The 16,976-nt window shown below is 43.6% G+C and overlaps 1 protein-coding gene across 1 annotated transcript in view; it reads right to left on the reverse strand.

The window, feature by feature from the left end:
* The window catches only part of JMY (junction mediating and regulatory protein, p53 cofactor), an 83,415-nt gene extending 71,890 nt beyond the window's left edge, over window positions 1-11,525 (reverse strand). Inside the window, 1 exon segment of the mRNA XM_018053673.1 lies at window positions 8,455-11,525. Coding sequence (XP_017909162.1) covers window positions 8,455-9,486 — 1,032 coding nt within the window. The 5' untranslated portion in view covers window positions 9,487-11,525.

Genomic DNA, 16,976 nt, shown 5'->3' on the forward strand with positions numbered 1-16,976 from the left:
CACTTGACCTGCCTCCTGAGAGATCTGTACGCAGGTCAAGAAGCAACACTTAGAACTGGACATGGAACAACAGACTGGTTCCAAATTAGGAAAGGAGTACATCAAGGCTGTATATTTTCACCATGTTTATTTAACTTAAACGTAGAGTATATCATTAGAAATGCCAGGCTGGATGAAGCACAAGCTGGAATCAAGATTGCTGGGAGAAGTATCAATAACCTCAGATATGCAGATGACACCACCCTTATGGCAGAGAGTAAAGAAGAATTAAAGAGCCTCTTGATGAAAAAGTGAAAGAGGAGAGTGAAAAGTTGGCTTAAAACTCAACATTCAGAAGACTAAGATCATGGCATCCGGTTCCATTCAGTTCAGTTCAGTCGCTAGTCGAGTCCGACTCTGCAACCCCATGAATCACAGCACACCAGGCCTCCCTGTCCATCACCAACTCCCAGAGATTACTTGTTCACAAACAGATGGGGAAACAATGGAAACAGTGACAGACTATTTTGGGGGGCTCCAAAATCACTGCAGACGGTGACTGCAGCCTTGAAATTAAAAGACGCTTGCTCCTTGGAAGAAAAGTTATGACCAAACTAGACAGCATACTGAAAAGCAGAGACATTATTGCCAACAAAGGTCCATCTAGTCAAAGCTATGGTTTTTCCAGTGGTCCTGTATGGATGTGAGAGTTGGACTATAAAGAAAGCTGAGCACCAAAGAGTTGATGCTTTTGGAACTGTGGTGTTGAAGGAGACTCTTTGAGAGTCCCTTGGACTGCAAGGAGATCCAACCAGTCCATCCTAGAGGAAATCAGTCCTGAACATTCATTGGATGCTGAATATTCATTCAGCTTCACTAATGCTGAAGCTGAAACTCCAATACTTTGGCCACCTGTTGCAAAGAACTGACTCATATGAAAAGACCCTGATGCTGGGAAAGATTGAAGGCAGGAGGAGAAGGGGATGACAGAGGATGAGATGGTTGGATGGTATCACTGACTCAACTGGACACGTGTTAGAGTAAACTCCGGGAGTTGATGATGGACAAGGAGGCCTGGCGTGCTGCAGTCCATGGAGTCGCAAAGAGTCGGACATGAATGAGCAACTGAACCGAACTGCACTGAAAGAAACTATTAGCATCATTTTTTAAAATATAAATTTATTTATTTTAATTGGAGGTTAATTACTTCACAATATTGTATTGGTTTTGCCATACATCAACATGAATCCGCCACAGCATCATTAAAAGTGCTATGTCTTAGTCACCTTGCTGCAGAGAAACCCAAACCTGGAGACAAGTACATAAAACAAGTGGACCAGGTCCCAGCTCTTGCCATACTGTGCTTGTAAACTACTCTGGATCCTAAGGAAAAGAACAACGTATTTCCATTTTCCAAACATGAAATTAAGGCCCAAATAGAGTAAGTGACAGCATAAGGTCAAGCCACTAGTATCAGAACTAGGACAAAAACACAGATTCTCCTGAGCCATGCTCAGTAAATTTTCTTTCCACTAAGCACTAATTAAGATAGTGCAATGAGACATTCCTTTAAAAGTATTGCCTGCCTCAACTAATTCTTAGCAGCAGCAAGTTGGTGACCAATTCTAATTAAAACATTTTTCCTGAGGAAAATGACCGTTCCTGTTTATCACTGTATTCTTCCTGTGCCTATATTATACGAATGCACTAATACTGGTTGAATAAACTAAGCCCCAAGCCATCACCTTCACTATAACTTTAAAAGCTACAATAAAACCTCAAGTCATTAAATGAACTTCATTTTTCCTTAAGACCATTCTCTAAAAATGTCTAGCCCACAAGGTTTATATTTCTTTCACAGTTGATTACACAAAAGCTTCACTATAGTTTGAAGTTACATGTTATACCAAATCATAACTAAAATTTAAAATTCAAGGACAGGGATAAAGGCAGTTCCCCATATTTAGGAAAAACAACTCACAAAATTTTCTAGCCTTTTGCTAAATGAATGCTTCTCTGCCCCGCACAGTTTTAATGACTTAGACACTCTGTGCTAAGCCTAGTTGGCATTAACAGTCCCCTATAAGAAGCTTGAAGAGCCGAATGAACTCCACCACCTATACCAAAAAGCAATTAGCACCAAGAACTACTGTTTAGTCTTCACTGCCTGTCTTTTGCCCTTAAAACTTAATTTTTCTCCTATGACAGCTAAGGAAACTGGGCAGCTTCAAAGGGAGCAAACGCTGGCCTATTAATGAGTAATAAAAAGAGCCATAGGGAAATTTCCCATTACAAAAAAAATAAGCACACATAAATCTAACCATCAATGGGAATTCACCCTGCGCTTTCAAGTACCACTTCCAACAATATCCTACAGTCAATTAGAGGCCAAATAAAGCAGCAATGGAGAACACTGAGACTAAAGCTAAATGTGAAGATCTGGGGAATGAAGATTGCTAATTCAACCATAACAACTGTTATGTTTGACAAACCAAACCTCCCACTCACCTTCTCCCTTCAGCGCGCACGCACACACACACCCTTGTACTCACATTACAGAAGTAGTATATTTGTCCAAGATGGCCTTGTTTTTGCAAGGAGGAAACATGTCTGTGAAATATCTGGTGGGCCAGGCATCATGTGATGTCAAACAGCAAGCAGAGAAACCACCACATAAATTATTTATTGGGAAGGCTGCCGTCCTGCCACCAGCCTCCATTTTTCTGGTTTACAGAAAGACTAACCACAGAAGCACATATTCAACTTTTTTCCCACACCTATCTTTTTTTTTTCCAGTTATATGAAAAATGGCCAAAAGTTTATTAAGGCACAGGACTGAAGAAAACGACAAATATCTCAGTGATTATTTTAATAGCTTCCAGCTTTTAAGTCTTTCATCATAATTTTCAGGAATCCCACAAAATTCATTTAGCTTCATTATCCCATAACTGTGTTTTATAGTAAAAGAGCAGTTTGCACTGTTTATGTAACTATCCAGGCAGAACGGCTCTCTCTCCACTGCAACCGAGTACATTATGTCCCTCCCCAGCCTGCTTCTACTACTTATGCCTAATCATGGGTCGTGGCTCACTGGCCCAAAGACTAGCATCCTAGGGCTCCTAAAAGACTGTTATTTCTCTAGTGACATATTAGAGATATATATATATATAACAGATACATAACAAGTATACAACAAGTATAACAGATCTTCCTTGACTTGCATTGGGGTCACTGCCCAATAAACGCGTCATAAGTTGAAAATACTCTAAGTCAGAACTGCATTCAGTATACCTCACCCACTGAACATTATAGCACAGCCTAGCCTAAGTATGCTCAGAACACTCACCTTACCCTATACTTGGGCAAAACTCATCTAAAACAAAGTCTACTTTATAATAAAATGCTGAGTATCTCAAGTATTTGATTTTAATAGTGTACTGATGTGACAACAGAAGGGTTGTATGAGCACAGAACGGTTGTTTACCCTTGTGATCACATGGCTGACTGAGAGTGACGGCTCGCTGCCCAGTGTTACAAAAGAGTATGGTACCCAGGAGAGGAAGTCCAGTTCCTACTGAATGGGTATCTCACTCATATCATCTTAAAGCTGAATGACCTTAAGTCAAGGACTGTCTGTAGCTGGGATTTTAGCAGTACTCCAGTTTTATAGCTAATCTTAGTTTTCCTGGGAAAATCAGTAGTCATAAATGGGAGGAGGGAAATGATAAGTAAACAATCTTCATAGAGCTCCTTGACCTTCTGCTGAACAACTCAAGTCAGAGTTGTTTATAGACAAGTCATTTTAAAACACAAAGGAAAACAGTGATTGGGCACTCTTGTCTAACCTAGGCAACCTGCTTCTAAAGCATAACATGAGAACTATGCCCTACACTATGCCTGTCACAATTAATTTGAAATAAAACAAATGCATTACCTTAAAAGTGCATCACCGAACCAACTAGATTTTAAAATACTGATGCCACCCCCCCATTCTCAGGAGTGGAGACTGACATCTCTTCTAATGTCATCACGGAAAAAAGGCAGAAAAGGCATATGTTTGAATGAGGACAAATCAAAGTTGAATCTGAGTTTAGTCACTCCTTAGCTGGTTCAGTTCAGTCACTCAGTCGTGGACGACTCTTTGTGACCCCATGAATCACAGCACGCCAGGCCTCCCTGTCCATCATCAACTCCCGGAGTCTACTCAAACTCATGTCCATCGAGTCAGTGATGCCATCCAGCCATCTCATCCTCTGTCATCCCCTTCTCCTCCTGCCCTCAATCCCTCCCAGCATCAGAGTCTTTTCCAATGAGTCAACTCTTCCCATGAGGTGGCCAAAGTACTGGAGTTTCAGCTTTAGCATCTCTTTCCAATGAACACCCAGGACTGATCTCCTTTAGGATAGACTGGATGGATCTCCTTGCAGTCCAAGGGACTCTCAAGAGTCTTCTCCAACACCACAGTTCAAAAGCATCAATTCTTCGGCACTTAGCTTTCTTCACAGTCCAACTCTCACATCCATACATGACCACTGGAAAAACCATAGCCTTGACTAGACGGTCCTTTGTTGGCAAAGTAATGTCTCTGCTTTTTAATATGCTGTCTAGGTTGGTCATAACTTTCCTTCCAAGGAGTAAGAGTCTTTTAATTTCATGGCTGCAATCACCATCCGCAGTAATTTTGGAGCCCCAAAAAAGCTGGTTCAAGTTGGCCAAAGCAACTTCTCCTTCCTATAAAATAGGTATAAAACATCACCTGCCTCAAAAGATAGTATGGAGGATGAAGATAGGTAATGTGAAGTACCCAACACCTAAAATAGCGCCACTAAATATTTACATTCCTTTGAAACAACACTTTCTGAACGCCACTTTGTTAGGTACTTTTTCATAATGTCTTAAATCTTCAGAAATCCTTTACGTATTTCCCCCATTTCTGTTTTAAAGAGGTTAAATAACTAAGCAGGTCACAGAAATGATGAGCACTCATTTAACCCCACATCTTTCTTACCCCAAACACAAGGTAGTCTCTGTCTACTGTGTGCCTTACATGGCTACTTTTGAAAACACATGCTTCTCTCAGTGGTTTCAACTGGAAAAGTTAGAACTGAGCAATTCTATAAACATAATAAATTCCAAAGTGAACGCTGATTTTTAGATTTTAATCAACTCTATCATCATAGTTGAGGTTTACTATCTAAAGGACTTTTATTTCATATCATCAAAGGGTAAACCATACTATGGCTTATAATACAATACTCAACTTTTAACCAACAACCAAAGCTACTGTTGAAACCATTCCAAGAGGTCCTGATGGCACTTGATTCATTCAGGGATTGAGTGCTTGCTATATAAATAGCACTACTTACAGTAAATCCTTGTTAAAGTTCAAGACAAGCCTACCATGTAATAAATTTCACATTTCATTTGTATTCAAGATTTAAGGCCTAAGTAGTATACAATCTACAATTCTTAATTCATCTAAAAATAATTTCATTAGTATTGTATAAAGTACCTCCTTACAAACTAGTCAGTTGACCAAATTTGTGAACTAGTAACAAAAACTTCTGGCAGAAAATGTAAGGTTTAGTAAATACTTCAATACTCCACAAGACAGATATAGGAGTACTTCTTATAACCCCATATAAATCATAAATATATTCCCAAAACTAAACTCCAAAAGAGGTTATGTCCTAAGTTTACAAAGTAGATATTTTATAATTGTGATTTTAAGGCTCTTTTTGAAGAATACCTTTCAGTCTTTCTCTCCAAAACTGCAAATACGCCTCTGCATATAAAACTCTGCAAACTACTTTAGGTATTCCATTAAAGTCTATCAATAGCTTCTCTCAATTCACAGGAAATTCACCACCCCCAGATAACCACTCCTTATTTAGGAGGTTATGTTTTTATAGTTTTAAACAGATTTTTCTCCTAGTTTATAAATAGCAGGGTTCCTTGAGGAATTTACATTTATCAGCTTGAAAATTTACTTACAACTTTATATTAAAATAACACTTCCTCCAAATCTTTTTTAGAAACTGGTGTCTTTTGTCCACTATTATTAAGAGTGCTCACAAGATTTGTGGCCCTGAACTAGGGGTGGCAAAGAAGAGAATTCCAAGATACTGTCAAGGCCAGTGACCTTGAGAAGTTTACAATCTCACTGTACAGTCTGTCCTATTAAAAAAATAAATAAAACAAACCTCTCCTTCAACAATTTACTGGCATTTTGAACACAAATTGGTGTGGTCTTTAAATTAAAACCTTTAAATATATTGGAAAAGGAATACTGTAGAATAAAGAACTGGAAAACAGATTCAGAGAAATTAAAAAAGGAAAACACACGACCAAAGGATCGCGCACGCATACCTGATTCACCACGTACTACCTATGTCTGATTCACCACATATTACCTAGCTTTAAAAAACCTATGGTTAATTCCACACAATTGTGAGACTAAGAATTAAAACCAAAAACCAAGACTGATTTAGACATAATTACTAACTCAATAGAACTGACAACAAAAAATGACACAACTTCTACAAAAGTTTTACCTAAAAGAATGTTACTGCTAAGCAGATGGGGTAGAAAAAATATATGGCAGTTATACTATACACTCGCACTATCACACTCATGGTAGATATCACTGATTAATCATGCAACCCTTTCCTCCTACCGAGCCTATTTTTTTCCAAAATAGCCTTCCAGTAGAAATCAGGGTGGGCATTATAATTGAACCTATCTGTTGTTCTTCCCTGATAGCTATTTTTCGAATACTGTTCAGTCAACTATGTGAAGAACCCAGAATTTATGTATTTAATGTTCAAGAACTTAAACTCCATTTATTGAGTTGCTCCCCTTCCTCCAAAATACTCTACAAAAAAACTAAATATCCTGTTAGAGGATAAAACATATGGTCAATATAACCTTAATTAGGAAAAATACTCTTTCTAACAAAACGGACATGAGTTCTAGAAAACTATTTCTCAGCAGTCCTCACTTTTGACCCAATTCGAATGAAAAAAAAACAAACTACAATTACTTTTTCTGAGTATCAAAAAAATTAAAACCAAACATATCTTCAACATTTAGGGATTAAAAAACAGAAAAGTAAAAAGAAAAAAATAATAATATATACCTGTAAAACAAATAACCAAAAGAAGCACTAACTTTGTCCTTACAGTTTAAAAGAAACACAGGTCACTATGAAAACTCTGAAGAGAACATGACCATTTAAGATTTGTCACTTCCTTCCAAAAATGATTGAAGGTATTAATAGAACAAAGACTCCAGAAGTGAGATGATAAAAAGGGAAATAAAAAGAGATCCCTAGAACTATGGGATCACATCATGATGGGTGATGTTTAGCATCAAGTAATCTAACAGGACGAAGTGAAAACCTGGAGTCACCAGGTTTTAAGAAAGCACTGTGGAGTAAGTGAGGAAGAATTACTTCCTAAATCCTGAATAGAGAATATTCTATGAAGAAATCAGGAGGTTCCTGCTTCCTGGCACATACTCCCAAGATTCCAGTAGTATGTAAACACAGGCAAAGAATATAAGCACGTCAAAAGGAGGCATTTCCCCAACCCAACTCCAACCTCAATTGGTACTAATACTAAAAATAATAATTTTGAGAACGAGAATACTTTTTTTAGTAGTTTTCCGGCAGAGGCTCTTAAGTACGCATGACCTCCAATTATACATCCTACACATCGTAGAGCTCTCTATGTATAACCATTCAGACCTTTTCCCATTATTTCCTGGAATTTTAAGGATTCGTTTGAAAATAAGCGCCTGGACTACTTTTAGTCAAGTCCAAAAGTATAATAAACATTTCTACCCAAGACCTTTTTCCTCCCTAAAACAAGGGAAACATCAGCCCTCCTTAAAGGCTTGAGATATTCCTAAGGTATGTATCCAACTGTCAATAGGGGCTTTTTATTTGGACAGGCCTCTCATCCGGAGAAAAATTATTTAAAATTTGCCAAAGTTGCCAAATTACATTTGGAGACAAAAAAACGGACCAGTTTTACTTCACAAGACAAATCATTTTCAATAAACGAACATGACACCAGGAAAGTAAGTTTAATGATCCGGGCAATTATTGCTGGAAAGAACTTTAGGAACAAAGAGAATCACTCACTTAGCTTATATTTATGGGACATTTTTCTTCTGAGTGGCTTTAATCTTTCTACCATTACTTAGTAGTAAACAGAGCATTTTCTAGAACTTATATAAGTAGGAGAAGAAATCTAAAGGTTTACCCAAGTTCCTTCAGAGGCCAAATTAAAGAAAGCCATGGTTTTTCCCACTTCTGAGAGGAATGAAGGGGGAGAAAGGTCAGGGCCCCCTCCTGTACCGTTGTTTGGCTAGGAAAACAAGAGTCCCAAATGCGCACAACCTAGACCGAGGCTCCAGTCTGCGGCAGCGTGGAGCCAAAAGCGATGCGTGGAGCCTAGACCCGGTCCTTACCTCCTGGATGCGCTTCCTGGCCCGCTGGAGCACTTCTTCGTAGCCCTTCTGCCGCAGCTCGCTCAGGCTTTCGTAATACTCCTCCGGGTCGTCGGTCTCGGTGAACAGCACCTGGGACAGGATCTTCCAGCCGCAGGTGTCCAGGCCGTGGCCCAGGTAAACCTGGAGCTGGTAACACAGCGTGTCGATCTCCTGCTCGGACATCTCCGGGGCGCCCCCGAACAGCACCGTCCACATGCCCGACGGCTCCTCCGGAAACATCGGCAGGCACGGCTCCAGCTGCGAGTTCACGGAGCACAGCTGCTGGTGCACGGCGCGCAGATCCTGGAAGGAGAAGAGCCCGGCCCAGCTGCACTCCTCGGCCGGAGACTCCAGTTCGGCGGCCGGCGGTGGCTGCTCCGCGGCCGACAGCGCCGGCGCCGCCTCATCTTCCCTCACCACTTCCAGCACCTCGATCTCCTCGGTGACCGTCCCGCAGGCGCTCACTACCCGCACCGACGACATCGGGGCCTCCTTGGCCGCCGGCGGGGCTGCCGCAGCGGCGGACCCCGCCACATCTCTGCCTCCGGAGGCCCTCCGGACCGGGCTGTGGCTGGCCCTCACCGGGCTCCGGAGAGGACTCTCCGCCCCTTTGCCGGCCGGACTCCGCAGCGATGGGTCCCCTCGAAGGCTGCACGCGCTCCGCGGAGAGCTGCCCTCTGGCCAGGCTGGGCGCCTCCGGGACCGGGGGCTCCTGCCCAGAGTCGCGGAGGCAGTGGCCTCGGACCGACCCTTGCCCGCCGGGCTGCCCGGCCCGCGAGTCCCGTCGGATGCGAGCGCGCCTGACTCGGCACCGCCTCGCGCCCCCGCCTGATCCCGGGTGCCGCTCCTCTGCCTCTGGGCCGTCCGGTTGTGGCAGGTTATGGCAAACTTGCCCTCAATCTCGTTCCAGGCTACGATGAAGACGAACTTGTGCTTCTCGCGCTCGTCGAATACGTGGGGCCGCACGGCCACCCAGTCCGACTCGACCGTCTCCTCCAGCGCGAACGACATGGTGGCTCCGGCGCCAGGCCGCGGGGAAGGCGCCGCTGGCCCTGCCCGCGGGAGGACTCGCCGGCTGACTGCGCCGCGCCCCCCACTCACCCTCGCCGGGCGCCTTCAGCCATCTTAGCGCGCCGGCCGGCTCTCCCCGCTCGCTCGCCTGTCTCTTCGTCCTCGGACTCGTCGCGCTCCTTTGTGGCGCGGCTCGCGGGAAAGACAATGCGCGTCCCCGGAGCAGGTAGTTCACATGGTCACGTGCGGCTGGGTCTGTTTACAAGCCCCGCGCCCGCCCGGGCCGCCCCACGAGCGAGGCCGCGGGGCTGAGTCTGCGGCGCTCCGGAGGTGAGGCGCGGGTGGCGCGGGGCCGGCCGGGCGGGTGGGTGGTCGGGGCCCTGAGCTTGCGAGCCTCCGCCGCTCGCCCTGGCGGATCTCCGGGCCCCTCCTCCTCTCCTTCCCGACAGCCTGGAGCCGGCCTGACGAAGGGACGCGTCTCTAGAGCGCGGAGCCTCAGTATCGCCACAATGTTGCCATTCGGCTGCTGACGTAGCGGCTCCACGAGGGACGTAAACACGGGCACGTGCCGCACGCTGGTGACGCGGCGGCGGCGGCGCGCACACCTCGCTCGCGCGCGTCGGCCCCGCCCCTCCGCGTCTCCCGCCCCCGCCCCCGCCCGCTCGCGGCCGCGCGCGCGAGTCTTCTCTTGCTCAGGCTCGGGTCCGGAGCCGGTGAGCCGCGCAGTGAGGACGGCAGGTGTGACCTGCGGGACAGGTGGCCTCCAAACCCAGGGAGAGAAGGACAAAGGCGAAGGAACTGAGTTGAACTCCAGTCATTCAGAGGGACTCTCAAGTGTACATTTCCTTCCATTTCGGAGGGATAACTCCCATATTCAGAAGGAAGTACGCCGTGACGTTACGTGAGCTGTGTGCTAAACTTTGCCGGGATCCCCTAGACTGTTGGGTTCTCCCCTTAACACTCTTGGCGATACACTGTCAGATACAAAGGGAAGGTGTCTGAAGACAACCCAGTAGAACTCCAAAGCAAAATAAGTGAAAATTCAGTCATGTCCTACCAGTATGCTTACGTCTCCGTTCTTCAGTGTTTTATTGCTTCTGGCTTCATCACTGTGTATTGTTCTGTGAACCTCGTTTTGAGGTCACCGACTTGAGCCCTTTTGAAATTGTATTCAATTATCAAAGTTCTCATAATCCACATACCTAAAAAATCACGTAATTCTGAAGAATTACGCTATTTATACTGAACTATGATGAAACACATTCTTAAAATTGCGTCATTGGTCTTATAATCTAAATTATTCACATACTCTTTCCTGCTACTATCCAATCCATACTACAGGTATTCTGCATTGACAGTAAAGCACAATGGGAATTATTTGTTGCTTTTATCCGTATTTCTAAAATATATGCGAGACCATTTGGATTAACCTTACATTGTTAGCCATACAGTTTTGTCCCGACATCTGAATAAACAGCCGAGAGCTTTAGCCCTATCAGTCAATTGGACATTTTAGACCTATATTTCTGCCCTGACCATAGGAAAGGGGAAGGATGAGCTAAAAGGGAAAAGGGCTGGTTTTTGAACCTTTTTACAGTTCTATATATAAACCATATGTTTTCAAAGCTTGTAACAATTTATGGTAATTCTCAAATGCAAGTCAGAAATACACCTTTTGAAAGGCAGTAAGAAACAGAGAAAATCCATTTCAAATCTGCTCACCAGCTAAGCAAACAATAGCACATTATAGAAAAATTTCCTCTTTTCTGCAGAAAAGTTACCGCTAACAGTTTTTCTGATAAAAAATGATAGATCATAGCTCTTCTTATAATACATTATAGATAAGTAAGAATACTAAGAATGAACCTCAAAAGTATGTTTATGAGAAGTATTTTTATTTACATGTATATTAGCATTGCAATATTTATCCACAACATTATGTCTTATCACAATAGTGCTAGAGAAAATTGGTTTGTGGTCACACAGGTGTCATTGTTTCTCCACAATACTCTTTTTTCTTAAGGTTTTTCAAAAGAGTTGTTTCAGTGTTTCTCATTTTGTCTTAGTAATTGTTATCCTACAAATAAACAGAAACAAACAGAAATTCCCATGGCACATTCCTGTGGTACTTTACAATTCTTTATTTAGGTCTGTATATGATTTTAAGATCTCTGAGTGTATAAATACTCTCTGGGTATAAGTAAAGTTACAGAAGGCCACATTTTCACCTCCGTGGGTAACCCCAGGAGCCTGGGTTGTGATTCTTCCTCTGAGACTTGCTGAAAGTGTTACACTGTATCTTCTACTAACATCTTCAGTCCCACAGGGTGTGCTGGGATTTTTATTCTAAGCAGCAGTGCTGCTTGTTCCGCAGTGAGGACTGCTGGACAGCCAGTCTCTACTCCCAGCCCAATTTAAATTTGGCATCTTCCAGATCATCTAACATATGAGCTGTAGCAGTTCTCCTAGGTATGGAATGTGTTGTATCCAAAGCCCAAGGAAGCTTAACAGTCATTGTGTTTCTTTTATTGTAGAGTGCCTGCATGGTGCACAAATATGTCCTTTGCTTTAAATGGAATGTCCTGACATACCTAAACACGGGATGTGCAGAGACTTCACTGACTTGGCCAGGGCCTGAATTTTTGTAGAGTTTGTCTCCATCCCTCTGAAATGCATATGTCTTACCAAGGTTGCCAGCATGCCAGCACCCTATCCTGCCAGATCAGCATGGTGTCATCAATGTAATGTATCTATATGATATTCTGCACTACGTCCAGGTGGTTGAGATGTCTATAGATTGTGACAGATGGTGGGAGAGTTAATGTGGCCCTGGAGCCAAGTGTTTCTGATCTTTTCTCCCTGGCTGGAATAGAAAAGGACACAGTCTCCAAATCAATGGTTGCATATTGAGATGTTGTTGTTCTGTCTTATGTCTGACCCTGTGACCCCATGGACTGCAGCACGCCAGGCTTCCCTGTCCTTCACTATTTCCCAGAGTTTGCTCAAATTCATATCCATTGAGTCCATGATGCCATCCAACCATCTCATCCTATGCTGTCCCCTTGTCCTCCTGCGTTTGGTCTTTCCTAGCATCAGGGTCTTTTCCAGTGAGTTGGCTCTTCGCACCAGGTAGCCAAAGTATTGGAGCTTCAGCTTCAGCATCAGTCCTTCCAATGAATATTTAGGGTTGATTTCCTTTTGGATTGACTAGTTTGATCTCCTTGCTGTCCAAGGGGTCTCAAGAGTCTTCTCCAGCACCACAGTTTGAAGGCATATTGAGTACCAGAGACCATATTATCTGCTCTAGCAAAGAGACTACACCTAGCTGGGGAACTGGGATCAGGACTATATTTTGGTTGAGTTAGCAGTAGTCTTCAGAATCCATCTGGTTTCTGTAAGGACCAGACCAGCAAATTAACAGAGATATTCTAGGGACTGCCGTGACTACATCTTTAAGGGTGGCACTAATCTCTGCTCTCCCTCTCCAGGGTTATACTGCTTTTGCTTCACTATCTTGATGGGAGATGAACCATTTCAGGAGCTTCCACTTGACCTTCCCTGCTATGATAGCTCTCATCAACAAGCTCAGTGTATGGAACTGCCACATATGGCAATCCCAAGATATATTTGGGGACCAGGGAAATGAGTACCAGGTGAATTCACAGACCTGGTAGACCTAGACTTTGGTCCAGACTCCATTAATTACCTGATCCTTGTAGGCCCTCACTGTGCCCCAGAGCCCATGATGAAGTTTCTGGTTGTTGGGTATCGGCATCAGCTTGGACCCGGTCTTCAACAGTCCTTGAAAACTTGGTGAGAGACTAATTACTTCCCTCAACCTCCCCCTTGTCCATTCTGGCTCTGTTTTAACAATGTAGTGAATATATTAAGCAGTGTCTATTGGCTGCTCAGCTGTTTTGGCTCAGCTGGTAAAGAAACTGCCCACAATGCAGGAGACCTGGGTTCAATCCCTGGGGTGGGAAGATCCCCTGGAAAAGGGAAAAGCTACCCACTCCAGTATCCTAGTCTGGAGACTGTATAGTTCATGGGGTTGCAAAGAGTTGGACGCGACTGAGTGACTTTCAGTCAATCAATTGGCTGCTCAGCTGTTTTTCCCCTTGGGATGCTTTGCTTTATTAACCATCCCATAACTGTGGACCCTGTCACCCTCTGACTTCTGATGGTGAAATGTTGACAGTAACCTCTGTTGCTCCAGGGCCTTCTCATCTCTGTTGCTATCAGTGAATCAGATTCTGTGACCACTTCTGCCTTTAACCTTGGCCTGCAGAAGAGAGCCACAGTGAACTTCATGGGGTGCTGGGGCCCCTCTCACCAGCACATTTCTAACAAACACCCTTAGTGAATGCCATATCCTTGGGACCTTCCTGGGAAACATATTTGTTCTGGCCTCACATTGCATATCCCTTCCAGCGTTCCCACTTCCCTGCCTCTTTTATCCCTTCCTCTTTTGTATACCTTGGCAATTCAAGCATTTCAAATTGGGCTCTGTGAGGCCCATTGCTTTTCCCAGGTTTCTAGGAGTCACCCTCATGGCAAGTTTTCAACATACACTAGGATCTTAGCTTGGATGTTAAATTTTTTTGTCCTGAGAGAGTGATCTTCGAGTCTGTAGATGATGTTAGTTACCACAGCTTCTAATTATTAGTCTTAGTCTCAGCCCGATCTTATAACAACCCTCCAATTCCATTATCCTTAGATTTATCATTCCTCTAATGTTTCAAAAGCCTAACTTTTCACATCTCCATGAGTACATTGTCCCAACTCATGCCCAGTGAAAATTTTAGGAAGAGGACTCTCACCTTTTGGCAGGGCCTCTCAGGGGCAAAAAGAAGGAGAGGAAGTGGAGGGGAAGTGAGAAGGTGAACAAAACGTACATCAGATATAAATCTGCTTCTACTATCCGACAGTACCTAAGAGTAGCCATGCTTCATCAAGATGCCCCAAGAAGCAGATAGCATGATGGAAATAGATGTGGAAGAGAATTTAGAGGGAAACACCTGTAAGGGAAAATGGGGAGGGAGCCAGAGCAAAGGGAAGAGCTTGTGACTGTGAAGGAGTGAGGAAGAAGGGAAGTTTTAATGAAGAGCATCTTGGGGGGCAGCAGTCTAGAGTGTTTTCTCTAGGTCAGTGGGGATCCTTAAGCCAAAGTCTCCTGTCAGAGGAGTTTCCTGTCTCGCAGCCAACAGGCCCTGCCATGTTCCCCGTCTCCTTAGACAGTGGCTGGGAGCAACCTGGAGGAAATGTGGCGGATGCATAACGGAGCAGCCCAGGCCGTCAGTATTAAGCTCAGGGAGCTGAGACGCACATTCTCATGGCTGTCACAGACACGAAATAGAACCAAACACTTGGTTCTATTCATTAACTGATCTGCGACACACCAAGGGCACAAACATGAGTACAGCGTGGTGCTCACAATGTAGTAATTGGCTTCAGTTTGACTGGATCATCACAAATAATTCTTTTTTTTTTTTTTTTAGGAACAGAAATGGATAGTTTTTCAGACTCCTTGGAGGAAGATCTTGAGGGTGTGGCATCATTATCTTGTTTGAGATGATTTTCCAGGTACTAAAAGGGGTTTGAGCTTTTCCTTACTGTGTAGATCCAGTCCTGTTTTCATCTCACATGATGCAGAAAACCTGGGTAAGAAGTCTAGAACCTGAAACAGTAGTTGCCATTTCTAAAAAAAAAAAATGTTTGAGAGGGAGAGCAACATACCACTCCCAAATGCACTTACTTTCCTGCATCACTTACTTACTTTCCTTATACCGTTTCTTTTATACCTGTATGGTTGGTGTTCATTTTCTATGGCTGCTGCAACAAATTACCCCCAATTTAGTGACTTGAAACAACTCAGATTTACTATCTTTAAGTTTTAGGGGTCACAAGTCTAAAGTGAGTCTCACGGAGCTAAAGTCAAGTTGTCTGTGAGGCTGCAAAGTTTATTCTAGAAGCTCTAGGGCACAATCCGTTTGCTAGGCCTTTTCAGCTTCTGGGGCTGCCCACATTCACGGGCTTGTAGCTTCTCCCTCCATCTTCTAAGCCAGCAATAGTGGGCCAGATTCTTCCCACAGCACACGACATTTCTTCTGAGACAGATCATGTTTCTCTTGTCACGTCTCCTTCTTTGACTCTTTGTTTTAAAATAAATATTTATTTATGTATTTGGTTGCACTGAGTCTTTGTTGCGGCACATGGTATCTTCCGTCTTCAATTGCTTAATGAGGGACCTGGTTCCCTGACCAGGGTTCGAACTTGGGTGCCCCTTGTTGGGAGCACGGAGTCTTAGCCAGTAGACCACTAGAGAGGTCCCTCCTTTGACTCTCGGCTTCCACTTCCCTCTTCCACTTTTAAGGATCCTTGTGATTTTATCAGGCTATGAGGATAATCCAGGATAATTTTTGTGTCTGCTGATTAGATGGAATCTTAATTCCATCAGCAACCTCAATTCTTTTTTGCCAAGTAACCTCACAAAGTCACAGGTTTTGAAGATTAGTTTATGGATATCTTTGAGGGGACATTATTCTGCCAATCATAGTTCTCATAGCCAAGTTCTCTGAAACAGTATCTGTTGGTGTTTATTAACCTTGTGGATGTTCATAGGAATGAATCTAAAGATTTGTCATTCTTAGGATATTTTTCCTAGTTTTTGTTAGTTCTGCATTATCATGTTAAGTTATCATCTATTGCTATGGAATAAACCACCCCCAAACTTAACGATTTAAAACAGTCTATTGCATCTCTCACGTCACTACAGGTTGGTGGGTCTTAGCTGGTTGGGGCTCTCTTGAGGCTTGAGCAAGCTTGGTGTCCAATAAGGTTACTTCCCTCATATGTGCTTTTGTGCTTCTCCATGGGGACCCTTTCCCACATGCTTGTCCCATGTATTGGGATAATCATATCTCTTCTTTAATCTGTGAATGTTGGCAGAGTTCAACGTGCAGGTTGACTAAGCATGCCGTTGGGATCAAGGCTTGAAAAAGAAAGACGAGCGGAGGGAGCTGGAGTAGGGAAATGGAGGTCTCAAGCTGTGATGGGGGCCTGACACCCCTGAGGCCATGGGGATCTTCTTAGCTGAGTTGCTTCCACAGTGGACCAGGTGTTTATGCATTCATCCAGTCATTGGTTGTGGGTTGTCCCTGGAAGAGAAGATAACCTTGAATGAAGCTGATGGGATTTCCGGAAGGTGAAGCCTGAATGAAGGTTGTGCAGTGGCAGCTCTCTCAACAGGTGAGCCAATGAGCCCCTCTTTGGAAGAGGATCTGGGTTGTGTCTCTCTGTGTCTCTTCCATAAGGTTCCTGGTAGTAGTATGTGTAATAGTAAACAAACAAACAAACAAACAAAAAACCCTGGAAACAACCTAAATCTCTATCATTCAATAGTCAATAAACATAAGTAGTATAGTCATATGATGAAAAAAATATACAGCAATGGCAATAAATAACTAATATCACATCTGTCAAGAACTGGA

Source organism: Capra hircus, chromosome 10 (assembly GCF_001704415.2).
Source record: "Capra hircus breed San Clemente chromosome 10, ASM170441v1, whole genome shotgun sequence".
Taxonomy (NCBI): domain Eukaryota; kingdom Metazoa; phylum Chordata; class Mammalia; order Artiodactyla; family Bovidae; genus Capra; species Capra hircus.